At 39.6% G+C, this 25,804-nt stretch overlaps 1 protein-coding gene across 1 annotated transcript in view; it reads left to right on the plus strand.

Moving 5' to 3' along the window:
• Window positions 1–22,357: 22,357 nt before the first annotated feature.
• Window positions 22,358–25,804, plus strand: part of ahr (aryl hydrocarbon receptor) — an 86,128-nt gene continuing 82,681 nt past the window's right edge. The window contains exon 1 of the mRNA XM_002933302.5: window positions 22,358–22,677. Within this exon, the coding sequence (XP_002933348.2) occupies window positions 22,622–22,677 (56 nt within the window). The 5' untranslated portion in view covers window positions 22,358–22,621. The remainder of the gene's footprint in view (window positions 22,678–25,804) is intronic.

The following is a 25,804-nucleotide window of genomic DNA, read 5'->3' on the forward strand; positions in this document are numbered from 1 at the left end:
TTTTTGAAGCTGTCATTTGTGCGACTTTTTTTCGTTCGGGAACTAAAGGCACAATCCAGTGTTCCTGGCTCTAATCTATAGAAAATGTACTGCTGCAACTACCATAATAGTGATTTCGCCACATTATGTTCATACCAAAATGGTCATATTGAATTGCATCTATAGTAAACTATGCATATTCGTAGCTTACTCTAGGGGTATAAAGCCACCCCTGTATGATTCATTGCACATTATATTATTAAATTAATTGTTTCTTTTGTATATTACATGGTTTTTAAATTTGGATGCATGAAATGTTCAAGAATATATATTAACCAAAAATAGTGAAATTTGGTTTTCAGAGAGCAATAACACACACAGCACTGTATAAGCAAAACAGCAGATGTACTCTCTGTTGAGGAAAAATGAATAAGCTCTTTAATTGGCTTAATTTCCTAAAGCATTAAATGGTTTAGACTTCCAGGAACAATACTTTACTGTTACCAAGCAGACAGAAATTCTGAGTATTAGATTACTATTCCTGCATTTTAAATGATAGTTATTGTAAACCCTATCCACAAAATTCCTCAATACACTGTTAAATGTATTACAACAGAAATAAAAGTTCTTAGGAAACAAAAACATTTTATATTTTATTCTATAGCTTTTCTTTCTTTTAAAGGGCCCTTAACAGAGAAACCAGGGAGGTTAGGGTGAGGCAGACTAATCCAAGTGGAAAGCCATTTCACTGTGCAGTAAACTCAGTACAAATCTTTCTTTATTGAATGAGAGTTAAAACCCTGTTAGTCTTGGTTTAGGGTTATTATATGTGTGTAGCAAGAGGCTTGCAAATGCTTCCTGATGTATGTATTGCATTTAAAGGAACAGTTCAGTGTAAAAATGAAACTGGGTAAAATAGATTAGACTGCACAAAATAAAAAATATTTTCAATACAATTATTTACCTAAAATGTAATCTATAAAGACTGGAGTGAATGGATGTTGTTAAACTGGCCTTGGTGATTAAATTTTAAAGTTGCATTGATCAGTAATGAAAAGGGAGGATTGATAAAAGTCTTATATATGTGCTAGAATCGAATAAAGGAATAAAGTGGGTTCTGGTATACAACAAAAAAGGGCTGAGCATAAGAGATAACCATAATATTATGATAAACATTAGACTTTTCTGATAAAAACAGGTAACGACATGCTGGGAAAAAAACAAGAACATTAAGGCATCAAGAGCCAAAAGGAAAGTCAGAAAGAACAAAGAAAACAAAAGAAAAGTCAGGAGCAAGAATTAGGAACAAGCATTACTGGCAGAACACACATAAGGGAATGTAATAAAAGTTGTTAGCCAAAATAATATGTGTAATGGGAACAATATATCCTTTGTGCCAACAATTTCTTCATTTAATGTATGTTTGGTGAACTTTAAGTTTCTCAACTGTCAATGGAAAGAGACTGCATATTATGGAGTTTATGCTAGAGTGCAGTATATGTAGTACAGGTATGGGACCTGTTATCCAGAATGCTCGGGACCTGGGCAAAAATCCTTAGTATAAGCCCCCTGTTCTGCTGATCTGGTGACTACTTTAAGACTCCAAAAAAATGTAACAGTAGTCTATTGTCCTCAGCCTGCATCCTCCAAATCCCACAATTTTCTGCACATGTGAGAGAAAGGAACATCACAGCACAATGCATTGTGGGTCATGTAGTTCCTGCATGCTGTCTGTAAGCTGTGGAGAAGATGTCATTGTTTTAGTCCCTCCTCCCCTGCTAGGAATTCAAATGATGTAAAGAACTGTTTGCAGCTGGATTTCAGCTTATATAAATGATCTTTATTTATAACTTTTGTTGGAACAGATAACAGTGATAAGTACATTAGCGGTTTCTGTTTTGTTAGAAGCCAGATTTCCCCTTTAAGAACGCACCCAGGAACTGACAAAATAAGTTCTCTAATTGAGCATAAAATTCTGGCCCTTGGCATCCTTTTATTTTAAATTTGGCACCAAACTGCAATGTGATAACATCACTATGCCTGTGTAGACGTTCTGGCACACAGGATCCACATGGCGCCCACGAGCACTGCCATCTTGGATGTGCTGCCGTGGGGGAAGGAGCACTAGTTCGTGTTTGTGACACTGGCATATTGTTCCACAGTAAGCTACATGACATCATAACATACATTAGAAAAATGTAGACAAATTATAAATTTAAAATTTACACCAATATGTTTAATAGACTTTACACAATGTTTTATTAATTGGTTTATATAGCTTTAATGTGTATAATTGCTAGCCCTTTCGGCTATTTCACCCAAACTATAAATATTGCCTAATGCTAGCTCTGCTCTACAGATTCTTTTATTAGAGCTTAGGGTCAATTAAGGTTAGAGACCTGAAGACATCAATGTACCTGCAGTACTATTCTTCAGTTCTACAACAAAGGCCAATATATTTCATTCTAAATTCCAGTTTACACAAGCAATGAAAACATTGTAATAAGTGGAAATTAGAAAGCATGATTAAATAGCACAGAACAAAAAGCCACAATAATCAGTGTTTTGTTTGCTACCTCAGAGTAGAATGTTGTTAATTTACTTTGACTAGCAAGGCATTGTTGCCAAGTTGTCTTATAATATTAACAAAAGCTGTATTTTAGGGAGCTTAATGCAAGCTTTCAATTACTATATTCAACTCAGAGAGCAGGGGTTCCCTTTCTGTTCTTATTAGGAGCTAGTGTAATGGTGCACAGTAGGATTAATGAGAAAGAAAAATTATCTAAATTAGTAGTGACAAAGCAGCTTTTATGCCAAAATGACATTTTTGTACCAAGTCTAAGCTAATTTGCTTAATGATAGAGAAACAGGTGCACCATGAACTACCATAATTATGATTGCACAAAACAAGATACCAGTGATCTCTAAATATGGATTTCAGCTCATTTTCAATTAAAGATGGTAGATCAGAAAGACAAACAGATAGATAGACAGACAATAGATAGATAGATATTGTAGACATACAAATTATGCAGGACATATGCATTCATATTTCCATGTATTTCTGTGTGCTTCTTTTAAAGTAACAATGAAATGACAAAGCACTGGCTATTTATGGATATCGCAGCAATCCCCTTAGTTTCAGCCTGAGACATCTGGATGTGTGGAGCCTTGTAAAGTGCTGTGTAAGCTTTAAACATTATTATTCTATTTGGGATAAAAGGGGAGGGGGACAAAAAGGAGGATTGTGTCTCCTTCATAGTGTTGTAGCCGTTGTTTACTTTCAATCACGCAAGTCTGTGACTGAGTCTAGAATTGTTTTTACAAACTGTATTGGCAAATGGAAGGCATTTCTGGGTCCTTTTGCATTGCACTGCTCATGAGTGTCGTAAAATAATGGATCACACAGACAATATTCTTAACTGGCATTTTTTAGTACAGTTATGGGACCTGTTATCAAGAAGGCTTGGGACCTGGGATTTTCTGTAATGTAAGGGGTCTTTCTGTAATTTGAATCACTATACTTAACATCTACCAAAAAAAAATTTAAACATGAAATAAACCCAATATGACTCCAATTGTCTCCAATAGGGATTTATTATTGGCCTGTATATGGAGCAATCTAATGGGCCTACCCAAAAATTATCTGACTGAAAATTGCCCAGATGTTGATATGGCAGGTTTGATTTTCCCATTGGATTAAGAACCCTGATGGTCTGTATATCTTTTGTTGTATTTCAATCATTTGGTTCAGATTAGTCCTAAATCACCAACCTTATATGGGCATATCAGTGAAACATCTGCTTGTTTTGCAACCTAGCAGATCATATAATGTATGTCCAGCTTTAGAGCAGAAGAAATCTGTTAGTGACCCACAGCATTTGTGGTTTGGTTGCAGCCATAGGAAAACGGTTAGGCTGAAAAACTTCCAAACAAATTGTTGCATATTTACATTGTATAAAAAAGAACTCTAAGAAAAAAATCTTTGTGAATCAAATGTATTAAATATAGTGATGCAAATAATGATGTATCTGTTTTTTCAGATAATATCTTGTACCACTGTGGTTTAAATATTATTTTATAATGAGCAATATACTCTGAGCCACAAAGCACACAGAACCACTGATTTATTATGAGTGAAAGGAAGGAGAATAAATTATTAAGTCTCTTTCCTATTACAGCACAACCGACTATCATTTTTAGGAATTTTTACACTCCAAAATGACTCTGATTTATCCAGCATTGCAAATTGGTTTTAATAACATAGAAAGTCTAGTTTTAATAACAGTATCATTTTTTTTAAATGATTCTGTTTAGCTTGATGTGTATTTTAGTTTGTAGAAGCATAAAAAGTTATCTGAATATAATGAGACATTATAGCAGGTTTTTCCCAAAGTAATATAAGAGATAACATTATATAAGTAAATGCTGTCCACCGTGATTTTTTTTTTTTCTTTGCTTTGGAAATCATATTCCTAAACTACAAGATTAACATAAATCTATCCAGATGCACAAACCCATAGCTAATAACAATGCTAAGCTATATTTCACAATACACCAACAGGAAATACAGGTTTTCCAGTGCATAAACAGATATGGTACAAAAGAAAGCCCAATCTTCATTATATTCTGCTGCATAACAGCGATGAATGAACTGACTTTTACATGCCTGGAAGTGCTGAGTGATTAGAATTTTGCACTAGGACATTTTTGAACAGTGTGAAAATTCAATAGCTCAGATGACATGACATTGATAAGTACTGAACATTGCACACTACATTATAATAGCACATGGTATTAGTGGCTTGCATGAAAGCTGAGATTCAACAGCAACTTTGATTAATCTGATTTAAAGGAGAACTATACCCCCAGGCGCAAAAAGCACCCTTAACTTTTACTGGCTCAACCCCCCTCACCTCTTCCTTATCGCATTGTTTTTATGTCCCTATAGCCAACCGCTAGCTAAAAATGCAGTGAAGCGCAGCCGTTTACCTCACCAACATCTTCTTACCAACTGAAGACTCTTTGGGTCTCACTGCCGACACCTAACCTGCTTGTGCATGCGCAGTTGAAGCGGATTTCATGCTACCTCCAACTGCGTATGTGCAAGCAGGTTCATATCGGCGGAGAGACCCGAAGAGTCTTCAGTTGGTAAGAAAATGTTGGTGAGGTACACAGCTGCGCTTCTCTGCATTTTTAGCTAGCGGTTAGCGATAGGGACAGAGTTTAATAATGGGGGTTTAGTCATAGACAGTAAAGGGTGCTTTTTACCCCCAGGGGGTATAGTTCTCCTTTAAATATTATGGGCAAAAATGGTTATTATACATTTTATCCTAAGACTTACATTTAGGGGCATATTATTATGCTGTGTAAAATGGCATAAAAAGCTGTGTAAAATAAATGGAGAAGATCACTGACCGAACGCCAGATTTAACACTTTTACGTAAGTTTTGGCAGAAGAAAAAACTTGTAAAAAAATTATGCTGATTTTATGCCGGTGATGTGTGACAAATTTTCTCCAGAAACGGTGGCAACCCAGACTAGGTTTTAGTTAAATATCGAACAGAAGGCTGGATTCAGAGCATTCCTTTGTAAATCAATTCACATTCAGTGGCAGGGTGACTATAATGACCATGGGGGCAGTAGAAAGTAAAAATGTAACTCTTTCTTTATCCTTAACTTTTAATTCATTGTAAATAACCTATAATTATGTATAAATGTACACCTGTGTTTAACATGAGCAAAATAAATATGACTTGATAACATATTCAGCCTATTCAGAATTACAGAACACTAATAAATTATTGTTTTGTTTATCCCTTACTACCTCAACGCCAGCCTCTAGTAATCAAAAGCATTTGATAATGACCTCTGTATAAAAATGTCCCACTTTTTACAGTTTCCAACTTTTTGGTTTATTAGGGCAATTATGGAAAAATCATTTTTTGTGCCTGTTGTATAATGAACTTCTTTTCTATAAATCTGGGTCTCAGATTTATGCCAGATTTATCAAAATGTCAGTTTAAAGCTTAATACATAAAAAGTCACCCAAGTTCTATGCATTCCGATGGGATTTTTAGAAGCATATTTATATATCAAGTGGTAAGTTCTAAGTTTCTACCCTTTCACAAGTTAGGAATAAATAGAACATGGGTGAGTTATGTATTAAGTTCTAAACTCTCATTTTGATAAATCTGCCCCTAAATGTCTAGTGCAAGGATTAACAAAAATTGTACAAGCTTATTAAACAAAACAATAGGCAGAAATAGGTAAAGGTGAATGCAGGAGTACATTGCTTTGGTAACAAACTACACAGCAAACAAAAAGTGTGATTCAAATAGTTTCTCTATCCCAATGCTGCAGGTCAATATATGGCAAGAGTGTAATACTGTAATATTATAGTATAATATTATTATTAACATATTTCACAGCAGTATAATTATAAAAATACAGTTTACATATAAAAACTGGCCTGCCACTTTACCACTTGGTAACCATTGTGTAAAAGACATATGTTTATATTTCAAAGTGCTGGATCATAAAATAGCTTTTCATAGTGTTTTTCATAAAGAGTAAAGAGTAATTGGACAGACTAGATGTGATGGTTTCCTTCTGCTGTAATATATCTGTCCTTTTCTGTCCAGATTGTTTTACATCTCTAGAAACAGATGTGAAAAGACCACAGTACCATTACTTTCTAGAGATAGAACTCATTTCAGTTATTTTAGAATTTGCAAAGATAGGTTGCTGGGAAGGCTATATATGCTTACTGTACAGAACTGTTTAGAGGTTGGAGCATAGTTCATTTTAGGACAAGGAATAAAGCTGAACAGAATTGTTTAAAGGTCACAGCATAGTCCATTTCAGGAAAAGGAATTATTCCCTCCAATAGCCTCTCTATCTTTTAGGTTGTACAGTAAATAACCAAAAAGTGTCTACTTTGCTTCTAGTTTTCAGACATAACAACAAAAATAATGAAAACTGCCCAATTTTCATTTTTTAATGAGTTTTATTTGTTGTAAAAATTGCCAAAATCTGGAAATTATATCACTTTCATTTACCTATTCCTAAAAGCATATCCTAGTTATTAAAATGTGTTGATATGACCTTAACTTTGCTGTAAAGGTGACTGGGGCTGATTAGTTTCAGCCACAACTATTTAAAACAGCATAGTTACTGGACAAAGAAATGTTTTTTAATGTTAAAGCTAATGCCAGACATAAAGTTTTCTTAATCATGAGTTGTCCTGTGCCTCATGCCATGACTTTGGTGGCATTTGCTTGTCATTGTTCACACAGAAGAGATTTTTTTCCTGAAAATTCACACTTCAAGTCAGTAACAGGATGGCCATTTTCCTGTTGATGTTTTTATGAGATAATAGAACAAATATTTCTAAAATGCAAATATCAAAAAATATAAATATGTCTGTCCCAGAGAATAGAACAAACCTGTCACTACTTGCCACAGTCAGTGCGGTTGTTAAAGCTTGTCATTCCACCATACAGGTATTTAACTTAAAAACATTGTTTACATTGCTAGTTCCAGCCTCTATCGTTCAAAGAATTTCCGTTTGGAAAGAAGGACTGGCTTTCAGCTCATATATCAAACACTTGGAGACACTTGAAAACAGAAGTTGGTGTGTCACGCTTAGCAACCTCCAGTAGAATTCATATAATTTGCAAACAGTTCTATTTTTTTCATGCAGTAGAATCCATATAAATTGCAAATTTTTTTGTCCACTATCTTTTCTCCACTCTGCTGTGTGAAACAAATTAGGAAAGACTACTTTACTTTTAACAGCATTATAAGAAAATGAGTATTTTGATGCTGGCAATGAAGAAAGTGCCCACGATTTTAACAGGGGGTGGGGGTAAGTTACTTTGGGGGGCTTTTTATAAAAAATGGTAATGTTAAGCAAATATTGAGGGAATAGAGTGAGAAGAAACTGTACAGGAGTGGGGTTGGGATGAAAATCAGGGTTTATAATTGCTGAGAAATGTTATTTAAAAATGCTGTCATCTTTAGGTAGCCTGATAGCCATTGCAGTCTAGGCACATAACATTTATCTTCTTCATTTGCAATGTCTCTCTCTTAGGGCAGTGGCACATGGGGAGATTAGTCATCCGAGACAAATCTTTGTTACCATGGGCGTCTAATCTCCCCGCAATGCCATCCCACCGGCATGAATGTAAATCACCGGTGGGAAGGCATAAGCGTCGCTTCACAAAGTTCGCCGAAGTCTCAAGGAAAGTTCGGGTGACTTCGGGAAATCGTAGCGGCACGTATGCCATCCCACCAACGATTTATATTCTTGCCGGTGGGATGGCATTGCGGGGAGATTAGTCTCCTGCGGTAATGAAGGTTTGTTGCGGGGAGACTAATCTCCCGGTGTGCCACTGCCCTTATAGGTTGTAGTGTCCAGTGTCGGACTGGCCCACCAGGATACCAGGAAAACTCCCGGTGGGCCCAGGTGTCAGTGGGCCCTCCTGCTCCTGAGCATTTGGCCTGTTTCATGGTCATTCCCTATTTCTGAATAGGAACGAAGAGGAGAAATGGATGGAAACATAGATGCTAGCGTGTAAATAAAAGAGACTAGGAGAATAAAGTACAAGAGTACAGCCCTTAGTGCTCATGCAGAGAACATTGTGGCTGGGCCAGCCCTGTCCTGTTGCCACTCCTCGATTTCCACATCTAAATTTCACAAAAATCAGGGGACTCCCAAGGGCAGAAGGTGGAAACCTAACCCCCCCCCCACCTCATTAATACATCGCTGCTAAACACAGGCATGATACTTGGTCACAGGTCTCTGTGCTCCAAAATGGAGATATCAATGTTTTGGCTGATAGTTGATGTATAATTATTTTCAATAATAACATACAAATTCCATTTATTATGTTCATGCTGAACAAATGTTTACATAGGTGTATCTTGCCCCTTTAAGTGAATCTGTCATTTACTTTTTCTTTAAATATAAATAGCCAAACACATACATTTCCCTGCAGAATGGTGCTGAATACAAATGAATGCCTGTGCTAACATAGTTTTATGACATCACTTTGTACAGTCTATGAGTCATGCAGTAAAGAATAGAGGCTTACCCAAGGTTAAAATCATTTTAAAGGGACACTGTCTTCCCAGATGCTTACTTTATTTATACATGAAAACAATTTGTAATATTTACTTAATTGCATTAGTTCTACCTCCATCCAGCCATAAAATGTTAGTTGTTTTTATAGCATAACATTAAAGATGTTGAATGGTTTCAATCTAAATGACAAATTAATGATTTTCAGCCTGCGGATATGTGGAGATAAAAAAAAAAAAGTATGTTATTTTTTAAAAATAAAATCAGCTTGCAGGGTTGTGATATAAGAAAAGGCAGATCACTGACTTTGTTGTGTGAATAAGGTAGTTGCTGAACTATTGTTTCATCTTCATCCTTACTTGGGTTCTCTATGGATAAAATATGCAAGATAAGCAACACCCACGAATAAATACTATTTATTATGTGCTGTAACTCAACAACATTCTAGTAAGACTTCTGTGTTAGCAGTGTTTGAGGACTGTTAAACCATAAATCTCAATAGGGTTGATTCACTAAAGTGCGATAACGTAGAAATAATACTAACACATGATTCACAAACACTTAGATGCGCTAAATATCGCATTAGTCTATGCGAAAATTAACACCTACTTGGGGCAGGCGGTAATTATACAAAAGTACAGTTAATGAGCTTTTGGCAACACAATATGGACTTTGCAGTGTTATTTATTCAAGTATGTGTTGGCCCTAGAGTGATGCATCCTCCAGTTTGCAGGGAAATGGTCATTTAAAAAAAAAAAGGTTTTACGAACATAATGGTGTGTATGGCTAATATGGCAGTGTGCACGAAAAGTAGCGCACACTCGTTAATTAGTGCGCACGACAAGTAGCGCGCGTTCCGTCAAATACAGCACGAAAATAGTCTTCGCGACTTAAATAACGCAAACAGACCCACTTTCTTTAGATAAAGGGTACTTAGTCCTGCTCTGAAATATCACATGTAGATACCATGATGAAGCTGATTTTTTCTTGAAGGAGAAACAATTACATGAGACCCCTGTTTGTTAAAAAATAATGTAAAGCACTGCTAACTTTCTACCATAAATAAAAAATGTTATGGCTGCTAATGAAGTGTGCTTCTCAGCATTCGATATTTATACATTTTTTGGTTAACAACCCTTATCTGACAGTGTGCCTACATTATTTAAGGAGTAAAATCACGATACATTGGCAGTTCACTTGCAGCTGTCTCCAGAAGTAACATGATAACAACATGTAACTAATAGGCAATACACACAGAGATATATACTCTATATATATATAGAGTATATATCTCTCTGATATATATTGCATTCTTATATGCAACATATTTGTATGTGAAAATAATCTTGTAAGAAGCTGGACATTGTCCAAAAAACTATTATCAGAAGAAATTAATAAATGCTGAGCCTGATTTATGAAGGTGTCTATAGTATTTTGTTTAGCAATTCATGAAGCTTAGAATTTAAAGGAAAGGAAAGTCCCAAAAAGTTAGACACCCTTTATTGATTGTATTCACTAGCCTGATACCCTGGGACAGTGCTCCTGTTAGCAGAAAACTGCACTGGCAAAATATCTGCCATTTAAAAAATATGACTGGAGGTAAATAGTTAGGACCCCCATAGGTGGTTTACCTTGATATGGTTATGATGGTTTATCAATTTTATAATCATAATTCTGTGACTAAAAACCCATACACATTTGCAAGTCTATATTACTATATTATTAGTAAATGGGAATGTGCACTCATCACCTCTCTTTTGCATGTTATAATGACATTACTCAAATGCAGATCCATACACCACTGGTTTTCTGTAAACTCCTAACCATGCCATTTGGTCTTCTTCAAACTGTCTACGTCTTTACACTACTCTATCAGGCTTTGAAACCCTTTTCCCTAACTGCTCCTTATTTCTGGAATTTGGTCCTTTTATATCAGCTGTAAAAAGAAGTTCTTCCCCACATTGCACTTAAATACATACGTACAGACCTCATTGTTTTTTAAATGATTCCCTATATCATAAAGTCAAAATGGGAGGTTGGCTGTACTACTAATCAATATACTAGTTAGATAATAACTCTTGTATACATGTACATTTATTTTTATAGCATTAATAATGTACGCAGCACTGTACAGTAGAACAATAAATTTATAGAACAGACAGGAGTAATTACAAAAATAAATACAAATGTACAGTTACATTAAAGTGTGGGAGTTAAGCATCAAAAAGACAAGAGGAAGAGTTCACAATCTAAGTGGGTGGGTAACTTACAGACACAAATAGGAGGTTACGCTGTAGGTTATAGTGGTTGACACTGCAATATACAGTAAGTGTCAGAAATGGGCCAGGGGTATGTGAGTGCTCTAAGAGATAGTCTTTGAGTCTATTTCTGAAGAGACTGAGGGAGGATTTTCTCCTTCTCTTTGGGGCTGGGACCTTGTAATTTGTGTTGCAGTTTGGATTACACACACTGCTTCTTCATTCACAATGTAGCAGCATATAAAATTAATTTATAAGTACACAGATACTGTCAACAACATTTTTTATGTATGCAAATCCAGTAAATTTCTAAAGACTGCATGGTGCTGCCCTTGCATGGCTTCAGCAGTTTCTTTACAGGTTATATTATGGCCATTGGGGGTAAAATAAGGCCAAGCAGTATAGTACTCACTGAAGGGGTGCATTTTCTCTGCTAATTTTTCTGACACCCAAAGAGTCTACACACTGAGTTACTAGTAAATATATTTTCTTGTAAATTAGTGATTTCAACCTCTAGTACTAAAACCTTTTAAAAATTACAGTACGATACAAGAATTTAGTAACCAAGGGTTTCCACAGATATTTCTAAAGAGAGGCAGGCTTAGACATGCAGTCATTTCCTCTAATGAACATAGCTTAAAAGAGTACTACTTTGCAGTCAAGGGAGACAGCACTGATATATATATATATATATTGTATTTAAAAGAATATATTTTTGTTTACTTTGATTGATATCACTAGGAAGCAGTGACAAGTTTAAGCCTGAATTATAGCATAGAAAGTGGCACTTGTAGATTTGTACAAATTTTCTTTATTTATTTTAATGCTTATCCACCTTGTGTGTATTTTCTAAATTTTAAAATTGTAAAGTGCTACTTATCTAATTTTAAAATTTTTCTCTCGAATGTCAGTCTTGAAAAACGTTGTGACAAGCATTTCATGACAAGCAAAGACAGTGTGCAGTTCCCTATCAGGTCAGACTAGTTGCTGATTGGTTCCTATGCTACAATGCAGTATACCGAGTGCCGCTGGCTCCCCTGCACATCCACACTCAAATGTAAAATGAGTTGGGGAGCAACACAAGCATAAAAAATATTCAAGAGGGTGCCAAATAAGGGTTGTGATTGGCTATTTGGTAGCCCCTATGTGGACTGGCAGCCTAAATTAGGCCCTGTTTGGCAGTACAACTGGATTTTATGCAACCAAATCTTGCCTCCAAGTCAGGAATTCAAAAATAAGCAGCTGCTTTGAGACCACTGGGAGCAACATCCAAGGAGTTGAACTGGGGGAAGGATGCTAACCCTGTTAATTCAGCATGCTGCCTGGGAGTTATCTTTGACCAGTCCCTCTCCTTCTCTAACCATATTAATAACATTGCTAAAACCTACTGCTTTTTCCTCCGCAATATTTCCAAGATACGCCCCTTTCTTTCTCAATTAACAGCTAAAACATTAATACATGCCCTAATCCTATCCCCTGCAATTTTCCTCCTAAGAGGAAACCTGTTCAGCCCCAAGGAATATATTTAGCATGGCAGCCTGTTCAGAACATTATAATGTACAGAATACATTTTCTAACATTCAAAGCCCTTCACATCTCTGCTCCTCACTGGTCTCTCTGAAAATTCCTATTCATCTCTGCCACTCCTCTCAGAGCCTCCGTCTTTTTACACCATCTACACCCACTTCTCTCTCTTGTCTTAAACCTTTCTATCTAGCTCTGGAACTCTATCCCTGAATTCCTCTGTAGGGAACACTTTCTCACTCTCTTTAAGAAAAAACTAAGAATCTGGAGCACTAAAACATTATTTTGTCTAGTCATTTTGCTTAAGGGCCAATGCCCATACACTTACCTTCCAATTTGTGCCTGTATTTTACCCAGCCACTTAGATTGTAAGCCCTATGGGGCAGTGACCTTCTTCCTACTGCATCTCATACCACATGAAAGGCACCAGAGGCTTCAACACCACTAAGCAACAGGCATCACACCATGAAGACAAAGTTCTGCAAAGAAGTCGGGACAAAGTTGTTGAGAAGTACAAGTCAGGGTTAGGTTATAAAAAAATATCCAAATCTTTTAGGATCCCCCGGAGCACCATCAAATCCATCATCTTCAAATGGAAAGAACATGGTACCACAACAAACCTGCCAAGAGAGGGCCGCCCACTAAAACTCACAGACTGGCAAGGAGGGCATTAAACAGAGACCATAAGTAACTCTGAAGGAGTTGCAGAGCAGAGACTGGAGAATCTGTCCATATGACCACAATAAGCCGTACAACTCCATAGAGCTGGGCTTTATGGAAGAGTGGCCAGAAAAAAGCCATTACTTAACATTAAAAATAAGAAGGCACGATTTGAGTTTGCCAAAAAGCATGTGGGCGACTCCCCCAATGTATGCAGGAAGGTGCTCTGGTCAGATGAGACTAAAATTGAACTTTGGCCACCAAGGAAGATGCTATGTCTGGCACAAACCCAACACATCCCATCACCCCAAGAACACCATCGCCACAGTGAAACATGGTGGTCGAGGGAAAGATGGATGGTACTAAATACAGGGATATTCTAGGGCAAAACCTGTGTCAGTCTGCTTGTGATTTGATACTGGGACGGAGGTTGTGTATGCTAACGCAACAAATGAGTGGTTTAAGGGGAAACATTTAAATGTGTTGGAATGGCCCCGTCAAAAACCAGACCTCAATCCAGAGAATCAGTGGTCAGACCTGAAGATTGCTGTTCACAAGCGAAACCATCCAACATGAAAGAGCTGGAGCAGTTTTGCCTTGAAGAATGGGCAAAAATCCCAATGGCAAGATGTGGCAAGCTCATAGAGACTTATCTAAAGCGACTTACAGCTGTAATTGTCGCAAAAGGTGGCTCTACAAAGTACTGACTTTAAGGGGGTGAACAGTTATGCATGCTGAAGTTTTCTGTTATTTTATCCTATTTGTTGTTTGCTTTATAATAAAAAAAAAAAATACATCTTCAAAGTTGTAGGCATGTTCTGTAAATGAAATGGTGCAAATTCTCAAAACAATTCATTTTAATTCCAGGTTGCTTGGCAACGAAACATGAATACTTTTGCACTGTATGTATATTTGTACTTATTTATTGTGTGTATTATTTTACTTGTCCTCCCTGTGAGTCATTTTGTATATTGTAAGATTGTACAGTGCTGAGTATCCATGTAGTGCTTTATAAATAAAGTTACACATACATACAAAATAGTTGAGAATATTACAATTTTGTTCACAAATAAGCATCTTGACATCTAAAACAGCCCCATGAAAAATTTATCAAACCTCGTATTTGTGTAATTTATATATTTTTTTTCTACTTTGAATGAGCTTCAAAATTTAAAAAAGCAAATGTTATCTTATTAATTTAAAAATCTAAATTAAAAAAACACAATTGCATAAAGCTGTACAAAAAAAATATAAATACTGTGTATTAGTGGTTTATTCTTCAGTTTTAATGGGTCAACAAGTTCGAAAAAAATTAGAGGCTTATTTATAAAATTTAATATTTGTGTAATTTTCTTATTTTTCCCTACTTCGATTAACTTTAAATCTAAAAAAATAAGTGAAAGTTGCATTATTTATTACTAAACCTGAATTAAAAACCTTTAAAAACATAAATACCTCAAATTCATAATTTCTGCATAATTTTAATGGGTTTTTATGATTTTTAGAAAAAAAAACTGGCAGAAAAGTACAGTACAGTGATAAATAACCCCCTTAATGTAATGGCTTCTTAGCCATTTAAATGTTGTTTTATAAGTACTATTTTAACACTTTTCAGACAATCAGAAGAATTCTCCTGACAGCAGTGAAAGCATTTAATAAACTGACACATTTACCACAGCAGATCAATACAATTAGAATGTATTTAACTGCTTCAAGCAGTCAAACACCATTCTGTGCTATGGGGCATTTGAGAGCTGAGAGTAACCATGCAAGAATGAGACTACTGAAGCCAACAAGAAACCTATGACAAGTCTGAAGGAGGTAAAAGCCTAAGTGGCTGAGCATCCAACAAAAAGTGTTTCACCAGTTTTGCGAGAGGCTAAAAGCCACTGTTGCCAGAATCCAAAGATTGCTAGTCTGGGCCTGGGCAATGCAAGCTAATAAGATGGCTGAGAAGCAGTGTGGCATTATCCTAAGCATAACCCTACATACCTTCCTGCCCCTGTCATGCTACTCTGCAGTATTATCAGCCAATATGGAAATTATATAAGTTTCTACAAAAGTAAAGTTTTGTAAGTTCTGTAAATCGCATTTAGGGGCCACTGCTGAAGAGTTCATGTAGAAGATAGATCTCAATATAAATAGTTGTTACTCTGTAATAAGTACTTCATATTAATTCATGAATTAATAAATGTCCTAATGTCAGTAAATTCATTGGGTGGACAAGGAATTAAGCTTACATTTTTTAATTCATTGGGGGTCAGTGGAGATTGCCTTAAGTTTAAACTGACATTGCTTGATATGAAAGATATAAGTTTCTATGTAGATTTAATGTAAGATAATGTGTAAGTTATGCAATGTCTAGGACTTTGCACTATGCTGCTGCGCCCATCGTTTTAGAATCTGACAAAGCCTCAACTGCAGCCCTGTAGTACATTTATGCAACCACCCTATTGCATACTCCTTGTGTGTATATGCTGCCCCTTGTAGACCTGTACTCATATATGCTGTTCCCCTGCAGTCCTTTTGTTATATATATATCATCCCCCTCATAGTTCCCTTCTGCATATATGCTGTCCCTTTGCAAATATGCTGCCCCCTTGTTGTACCTAGTATTGTAGTACAAATATGCTGCCCCCTTGTTGTACCTAGTATTGTAGTACAAATATGCTGCCCCCTTGTTGTACCTAGTATTGTAGTACAAATATGCTGCCCCCTTGTTGTACCTAGTATTGTAGTACAAATATGCCGCCCGTGGTACCATTCTGCAAGTAGGCTGTCCCACTGCAGTCCCCTTGTGCATATGGAGGATGATTTGAATCCCTGTGATTTGGGCATGTCTGGACTGAAATCTTATATATTGTAATTTATTTACAAAAAACATATACATTTATTAACAGAAACAAACAGATTATTCACAAAGAATGATTGTCCCAACAAGGCTCTATGTATGTGGGTATACTTGCAACTCAAGACCGCCTCCTGTGCCAGGCACTCTTACCCAAAATTTCCTGCAACTGTGGGCATGTGATGGCTGAACAACCTGAACCCCTGCCTAACCCCACCAGTGACCCATCAATGGTCACCTTTTCAGATATATACAACCCCCTGTCCCACAACCTAGGGTGGATGGGAGGAATACTGCTCAGCAGAACGCCTGGGAAAATGTTCCCACAAGGAAAAGGGGCATGTAACCACCTAAACCTTCCTAATTACTGGCCTGATGCCACAGCCTATTTCCCTAGCTGCTTCCTAGCTGAGTCAAACACCCCCTACACTTATTGCTGCTTCTGCTCCTGGAGGCCCATGAAGTAGTACATGGAACATTAATACACAGCTATGGGTTGGGTGCAGGTTCTACAATCCAGCACAGGTTAAGATTTTGTGGGTCAGACTGGGGGGGGGGTGCAGGGCCACTGGGGCTGCTTACCCCACCACCTGTCTGACCCCCTCTAGAGAGTGCCCAGTGGGAATCAGGTCTTGGCTGGCATGGCTCATCGTTTTTTTCCCGGTGCCCCGGCAGCCCAGTCCAACCCTGGCCCTGCAGTCTCCTTGTGCATATATAATGTCCCCGATGCAATGCTGTAGTACATATATGCTGTCCCCGAAACAATGCTGTAGTACATATATGCTGTCCCCGATGCAATGCTGTAGTACAGTGCTGTCCGACTTCTGCAGTGCCGAGGGCCAGAATTTCTCTCGCATACATGGTGGAGGGCCGCTAATGGAAGCCACTTTTGACCACTCCCCTTTTTTAAGCCACACCCACTTCAAACCACACCTATTTTATCACAATGGTGGTAGTGCAGCAAAAACCCAATGCTTGGTCCTTACTGCGGGAATATCTACCGTCATTCATATGTAAAAGAATTATATTATGTAATATTAAGATATACCCTTAAATCCATATGCCTCCTCCTCCCCTGTGAATAGCACAGCAACCCCCAGCACATAATTACACACCTTAGGGACCATTTAATGGCTATTTCCAACTGCTAACAAACTCCCAGAACAAACCCCTGCCATGTTCACTTCCCACAGACAGCATAGGGCAGGCAGAGTATGGCACACACAGGCAGAACTCTGCCTGCCCTACCCTGCCTGTGTGTGCCATACTCTGCCTGCCCTACCCTGCCTGGGTGTGCTATACTTTACCTGCCCTATGCTGCCTGTGTGTGCCATACTCTGCCTGCCCTATCCTGCCTTTGTGTGCCATACCCTCCCTGCCCTATGCTGCCTGTGTGTGCCATACCCTCCCTGCCCTATGGTGCCTGTGTGTGCCATACTCTGCCTGTCCTATGCTGCCTGTGTGTGCCATACTCTGCCTGCCCTATGCTGCCTGAGTGTGCCATACCCTCCCTGCCCTATGCTGCCTGTGTGTGCCATACCCTCCCTGCCCTATGCGCCATAATCTGCCTACCCTATGCTCCCTGTGTGCCATACACACAGGCAGCATAGTCCAGGCAGTACCTACAATGTCTGAGGTGTGAACAATGGGGGTGATTACAGCCTGAGCCTGAGGTGTGAACAATGCAATGGTTGAACAATACAAGGATTAAAAGGTGTGAACAACACAGGGGATTACATTTTTAAACAATACAGTCTGATTACAGCCTGAATCTGAGGTGAGAACCATGCGGGGGGCCAGTTAATCTCAGTACTGATACCATTTAGATCTTACTCAAAGGTAACACATCAAAGCAGCCAGACAGGCGGGGGGCCACACAGAGGGGGGTCGCGGGCCGCCAGTTGGACAGCAATGCTGTAGTACATATATGCTGTCCCCGATGCAATGCTGTAGTACATATATGCTGTCCCCGATGCAATGCTGTAGTACATATATACTGTCCCCGATGCAATGCTGTAGTACAGTGCTGTCCAACTTCTGTTGTACCGAGGGCCGGAATTTTTCCGACCTACGTGGTGGAGGGCCGATAATGGAAGCCAGTTTTGACCACTCCCCTTTTTGAAACCGCACCCACTTGAAACCAAACCCATGTTATCACATGACCATACCCATTTTAATGGTTGTAGTACAGCAAAAACCTGCCATACTCTGCCTGCCCTACCCTGCCTGTGTGTGCCATACTCTGCCTGCCCTACCCTGCCTTTGTGTGTGCCATACTCTGCCTTCCCTACCCTGCCTGTGTGTGCCATACTCTGCCTGCCCTACCCTGCCTGCGTGCCATACTTTCACTGTGTGTGCCATACTTGGCCTGTGTGTGCCATACTCTGCCTGCCCTACTCTGCCTGTGTGTGCCATACTCTGCCTTCCCTACCCAGCCTGTGTGTGCCATTCTTGGCTGGTTTGTGCCAAACTTGGCCTGTGTGTGCCATGCTCTGCCTGCCCTACTCTGCCTGTGTGTGCCATACTCTGCCTTACCTACCCTGCCTGTGTGTGCCATACTCTGCTTGCCCTATGCGTATGGCACACACAGGCAGCATACAGTGACACAATGCTGGCACTGCTCCTACAGTCTGCACAATAACTATATATTAAAAAACTTTTTAATTGCAGTACCACCTCAGTATATGTTCTTTTTGTAGTATGCAGGGATTATTTGTGGGTTTCTACTGCTCCTGAGGTGTGAACAGGGGAACAATGTGAGTGATTACAGCCTGAGCCTGAGGTGTGAACACTGCAGGGGGAAAACAATGCAGGGATTAAAAGGTGTGAACAACAGAGGGGATTACATATTTAAACAATACAGGGGGATTACAGCCTGAATCTGAGGTGAGAACCATGCAGGGGGCAGTTAATCACAGTACTGATACCATTTAAAGCTTACACAAGAGTAAAGGTGGCCATACACGCACCGATATTATCGTACGAAACCTCGTTTCGTACGATAATCGGTGCGTGTATGGCATGTCGGTGAGTCGACCGATATCGCAGGAAGCTGCCGATATCGGACGACTCGCCGATCGGACAAGTTTGAAAATTTTGATCGGGCGCCATAGAAGGCGCCTGACCAAAATTCTCCCTTCAGAGCTGAATCGGCAGAAGGAGGTAGAAATCCTATTGTTTCTACCTCCTTACCTGCCGATTCAGCCCTGAATGGTGTGTGGCGGATCTTACGATGTTTCGTGCGACCGATGGTCGTACGAAACATCGTCGGATCGCCACGTGTATGGCCACCTTAAGCCATCAAAGCAGCCAGACAGGTGGGGTGCCACACAGAGGGGGGTCGCGGGCCGCATGCGGCCCGCGGGCCGCCAGTTGGACAGCACTGCTGTAGTACATATATGCTGTCCCCGATGCAATGCTGTAGTACATATATGCTGTCCCCGATGCAATGCTATAGTACATATATGCTGTCCTCGATGCAATGCTATAGCATACCGCCCAACTGTCCCGCTTTCCGCGGGACTGTCCCGGATAGTTCCATGAATGTCCTGCATTTCCGTAATGCGGGACATTCATGCAACTATCCCTGACAGCGGGACGCGCTGGCTTTAGTCAGGCGTTCGGTTCCTCTTCTTCAGCGTCTCCTCTATATGCGTCTCCTTGTTTGGCGGAGCCAGGCCCTTTTATAAGGTTGCGCCTGTGCGTATTGACGTCAGACGCACGCACGGGCGCAACCTTATAAAAGGGCCTGGCTCCGCCGAGCAAGGAGCTGCATATAGAGGAGACGATGAAGAAGAAGCTTCAGCAGCAGAATGTATGGAGGCACTGTGTGGGGGGGGGTGCTAATGTGTATGGGGGGCACTGTGTGTGGGGGGCTACTCTGTATGGGGGGTACATGTGTATAGGGGGGCTACTCTGTATGGGGGGCACCTGTGTATGGGGGGGCTACTCTGTATGGGGGGCACCTGTGTATGGGGGCTACTCTGTATAGGGGGGCACCTGTGTATGGGGGGCTACTCTGTATGGGGGGCACCTGTGTATGGGGGGCTACTCTGTATGGGGGGCACCTGTGTATGGGGGAGCTACTCTGTATGGGGGGCACCTGTATATGGGGGGGCTACTCTGTATGGGGGGTACCTGTGTATGGGGGGGCTACTCTGTATGGGGGGCACCTGTGTATGGGGGGCACCTGTGTATGGGGGGGCTACTCTGTATGGGGGCACCTGTGTATGGGGGGGCTACTCTGTATGGGGGGGCACCTGTGTATGGGGGGGCTAATGTGTGGGGGCACCTGTGTATGGGGGGGCAAAACTGGTACATAGTTATAACTCACTTATAACTGACTGCCTTCTCCCTATATTTGTATTTTATATGTAGGAGTTACTATATTGTTTTCCTTAGGTAGTACAGTATGAGGGTATAGCACATTTGCGTCTGATCCCACCATTTTATCTATATAAAAGGAGTATTTTTTTTTAAAATGGGGTGTGGTAATTGGGGCGTGGCCACAAAAGTGGGCGTGGTCAAAAAAATTGCAGCGCTGCGCGCACCAAATCTTTTTGTCCCTCTTTTCATTTTTCAAATGTTGGGAGGTATGCTATAGTACATATATGCTGTCCCCGATGCAATGCTATAGTACATATATGCTGTCCCCGATGCAATGCTGTAGTACATATATGCTGTCCCCGATGCAATGCTGTAGTACATATATGCTGTCCCCGATGCAATGCTGTAGTACATATATGCTGTCCCCGATGCAATGCTGTAGTACACATATGCTGTCCCCGATGCAATGCTGTAGTACATATATGCTGTCCCCGATGCAATGCTATAGTACATATATGCTGTCCCCGATGCAATGCTGTAGTACATATATATACTGTCCCCGATGCAATGCTGTAGTACATATATATGCTGTCCCCGATGCAATGCTGTAGTACATATATACTGTCCCCGATGCAATGCTGTAGTACATATATACTGTCCCCGATGCAATGCTATAGTACATATATGCTGTCCCCGATGCAATGCTATAGTACATATATGCTGTCCCCGATGCAATGCTATAGTACATATATGCTGTCCCCGATGCAATGCTGTAGTACATATATATACTGTCCCCGATGCAATGCTGTAGTACATATATATGCTGTCCCCGATGCAATGCTGTAGTACATATATGCTGTCCCCGATGCAATGCTGTAGTACATATATATGCTGTCCCCGATGCAATGCTGTAGTACATATATACTGTCCCCGATGCAATGCTGTAGTACATATATACTGTCCCCGATGCAATGCTGTAGTACATATATGCTGTCCCCCCTTCCAGAGTGCGTTACATGCATTTTTCCTGACCCTATTTTGTATTCAATGCAGTATACTCTTGGGGAAATATACAGTATAATTTTTTTAATGCAAAGAATGGCATCAAATCTGGCGTTCAGACGGTGTAAAACAAAACACACCTTGATAATCTTGCCATTATTTTACACAGCTTTTAAGCTGTTTTTTGATACATTTCGTTGTACACAGCATAACAAACAGGCCCCTAACTGTTCAGCAGTAGAAGTGTTTGCATAAGGCAGTACAGCCAGGGCGCCACAGTTCCTCCAATGTATCCGGCACATAAAGCAGCACAATGCCCTCAGCTATGAACAGTTTAGGACTGTAATTTTTTTCACTCAGAAATGCAGACAGGCGGGACAAAACACTCGCACTCGATGTTACTATTCTCCGCGCCTTTCTTCCTGAAACACCTCTTCCGGCAAGAACGCATTTTTTTACAACAGCAATCCCCAGATTCACTATTTTATTTTTTTAAATACAATTTAATAATTTTTTAATTCTTTAAAATACTGACTTGCTGTACGTCTATTTTACTGAATTGTATCTAGCATACACTTTATCAAGAAAGTGACGGGCGCTGTTTAACGCCGTCCCACCTAATAGATCTGTCAATACGCGCACACTTAGGCGCGCTCCAGTTAACGCGCATGCGCATCCCTACGTGGGCGTGCCTCAGTCAAGCAACGTCAGGCCCTGCTCTGCGCATGCGTGTGCTTGCATACGCTTCAAGTGACTTGAGGAAAAGTAGAATTCACGGAAACTCCCGTTTTTGCCTTCTTACCGGAACTTTGTAACTATTTACGGATACGGTGCCGGGCAGGCACAAGGGGGGAGGGTGAAAGGGAGGAAAGCCATTAAATATTTAGAATTTGGAAGTTGGATTCCTTGGCGTGTCTCCGCGGCGTAGAAGTGGACGGGATGAACGCCAACATCATGTACGCCAGCAGGAAAAGAAGAAAACCCGTCCAGAAAACGTAAGAAAGCACCCAAGTGCTGGGCCGGGGCGGGAGGGCAAAAATTGCGTCCCATCTCTTGGGGTAACTAGAAATCGCAGCCTTAGAGCGACGGCACTGACAGTGTTGGCTCAACAACTGCGAGCAATAGGGCAGCAAGGGCATTTGTCCTGCAGAGGGGCATACAGACAAGTGGAAAGAACTTGTTAGATACGTTCTGTATGTGCATCAGGCATACCCAGCTGAGGTTGGCCGGGGGAAGGGGCCATAGATTCAACGGCAGATGACTTGTTTGCTGTGTTGTGTATGTGCATCGGCAGTGCCCAGCTTGTGCTGCCCTGCGGAGTGCCCATAGATTTCAGTCGAAAGAACTTGTTAGATACGTTCTGTATGTGCATCAGCAATTCCCAACTGATGTTGGCCTGGGGCAGGGGCCATAGATTCAAGGGCAGATGATTTTGAAGTAGTGTGTTCTGTATGTGATCAGCAATGCCCAGCTTGTGCTGCCCTGCGGAGTGGCCATAGAATTGAGTGGAAAGAATTTAGATACGTTGGTTAGATACGTTCTGTATATGCATCAGGAATGCCCAGCTGATGTTGGCCTGGGGAAGGGGCCATAGGTTCAAGTGCAAATGATTTGTTAGGAATGTTCTGTATGTGCATCAGGTAATGCCCAACAGTCTTCCAGTTGATGTTGCCCTGCAGAGAGGGATATAGGTACAGTTGTAAAGGACTTGTTAGATTCATTCTGCGTATACGTCAGGCATGCCATCTTACAGTCTTCCAGTTGATGTTGCCCTGCAGAGAGGGATATAAGCTATAATTGTAAAGGACTTGTTAGATTCATTCTGCGTATACGTCAGGCATGCCATCTTACAGTCTTCCAGTTGAGCTTGCTGTGGGGATGGGGGCATAAATATAAGTAGAAAGGCCTTTTGAGATACTTTCTGTATATGCTTCAAGCATGCCCAGCTTGCAGGTTTCCAGATGATGTAGTACTGTGCTTATTGTTTGTTTGGGGGTGGGGGTCCCTGTCTTTCTGCCTATTTGGAAGATGCGCCTTAGTGATTACTACCATTGTATTTATTAGGGAAAGTGTACTATATATATATATATATATATATATATATATATATATATATATATATATATATATATATATATATATATATAACTATGTAATGAGTGTGGGTTCATTTCTGTATGGTGATATTTAGAGCCTTTTCCCGTAAGTGGTGGACATACTGCTGTCCAGGTCATAAATATTTTTCATAGACTCTGGTAAAACAGTGATAATCATAAAAAAAATAAGGAACTCTTGGATAGCTGGTGCATGGTGCAACTATAAATAGCTTTGTAATACTTTTTTGTTTTAACAGTATAAATTTATTTAATTTATTGAATTAATGGTCACCATAATTTAAACTGTTCAAAACATTACAGATCAGTGCATCACAATATAAGATATAATGTAATGCTTGGTATATACACTGTCAATGTCTGTGCAAGGTATTTAATCCACAGACTGTTTTTTGGGGGGGATCATTTTGTCTACATAATAGGTTTATCCAATTCCCTATTGCACACTGGGTAAGACCATCTATGTCGGAAGACTGTATAAAGGGGGATTCTCAACATGTGACCCTAAAACTGCTTTTGAGCTACACTTGGGCAGCTGAAGGCATTTGGCGGGGGGGGGGGGGGGGGGCTGCTGTATTGGAAGGATGATTGTTGTACCTTCCTGATTTTAGGTGTCTATGTAGTAACTTTGGCCCCAGTTATAGCATTTGTTGAAGTATAGATCTCAGCAGTGTTTCTTCAGATGCTGTATGTTATGCATTTTTAAGTATTGGCGATTCAGATGGTCAAAAAAACTCAGCTGTTATGTAACCATTGCACAAAACAACTGGTCTGTTCTGAAAGAAATTAGTGCCTGGTTGGCCAAATATGCATTTTCCAAAATTGTTTAGCAAAGGACAATATTCAAATATTGATTGTTGCTAAACTTTGATAAAGTGTTTTGAGAGACCTTAAGCTGATTGGTGTAAAAAGGTATGCTTGAAAAAAGTAGCAATAGAATATTATTTCTGTACTTCTAAAAATGACACACAGTATCCCAGATGGGTTTAAAGGGTAAAGTGTCCCATTTCAATTATGACTCTAGTCAATAAATTGATTGTAATGATATATTTTTGATGTTTCTAATTTTATTTTTTTGTCTGAGGGATCAGTGGCAGCAATGATATGTTTGGGAATGTGTTCATATAAAAAGGGTTTGCCATCAAAATTAAATACTCCTTTGACACTTTTAAAATTGTTCAGAGCCCTACCATGGCTTTATTTATTTACCTTTTTTGTATATGTGTACTGGAATCATTAGCGTAATATGTACTATGTGTAACTGGATTGGCTAACTAGATTAATACTGAGCTTTACAAATCCTGTTGCCAGAGAGGGTCTTAAAATGATCCTCCTGGCTCCCTGCTTTGTGGCATGGGATGTACTCTGTGTGTTCTTGTAAGTTCTAGCTCTTGGAGACCCATCTTTTACTCCTTCAGTGATGTGACTGGGCCAAATCTAATAATAGTTCTGTTCACAGTGGACTAAAGTGCCTCCAAATGCATTTGCAAATAAATATTTTTTTTTTAATGGATTTTTTTTTTTTTGAAGCTATTTTATCTGCTATTCTTCAATACTAATACAAATATTTTTTTTTAAACGTTTTAAGAACATTTTGTGTTCCAAAATAATTCCAAAACATTTCATATTTAATAAAGAACTACTTCGTGGACTTTAAACAATGAATTTAAGGATAAAAAAATGTTTTGTTTGTTTTTGGAGGTTTTCATTTTCAAGGGAGAGCTGTAACCAAATGGAGTTTTGTTATCTCCTCTTTCCATAGGCTACTACATAGCAGCAGTTGAACACAACAAAAACTGTATATGACAAGTAGAAACGGGACTGGGGCAAATTATTTTGTTTAGTTATGTAAGCGGTGTTTGGCTTGAATATGTCACTATAAATAATTATGTTGCTGCTTCTACAATACACCTTTGTATTTTGGATGGGAATGTGGATCCGCAACTGCCAGTGCTGTTTCTCATTTCTGTTTCCCATTACAAGAGTTTTGATTTCCTGTAATGTATAG

The sequence above is a fragment of the Xenopus tropicalis genome, chromosome 6 (assembly GCF_000004195.4).
Source record: "Xenopus tropicalis strain Nigerian chromosome 6, UCB_Xtro_10.0, whole genome shotgun sequence".
NCBI classification, from domain to species: domain Eukaryota; kingdom Metazoa; phylum Chordata; class Amphibia; order Anura; family Pipidae; genus Xenopus; species Xenopus tropicalis.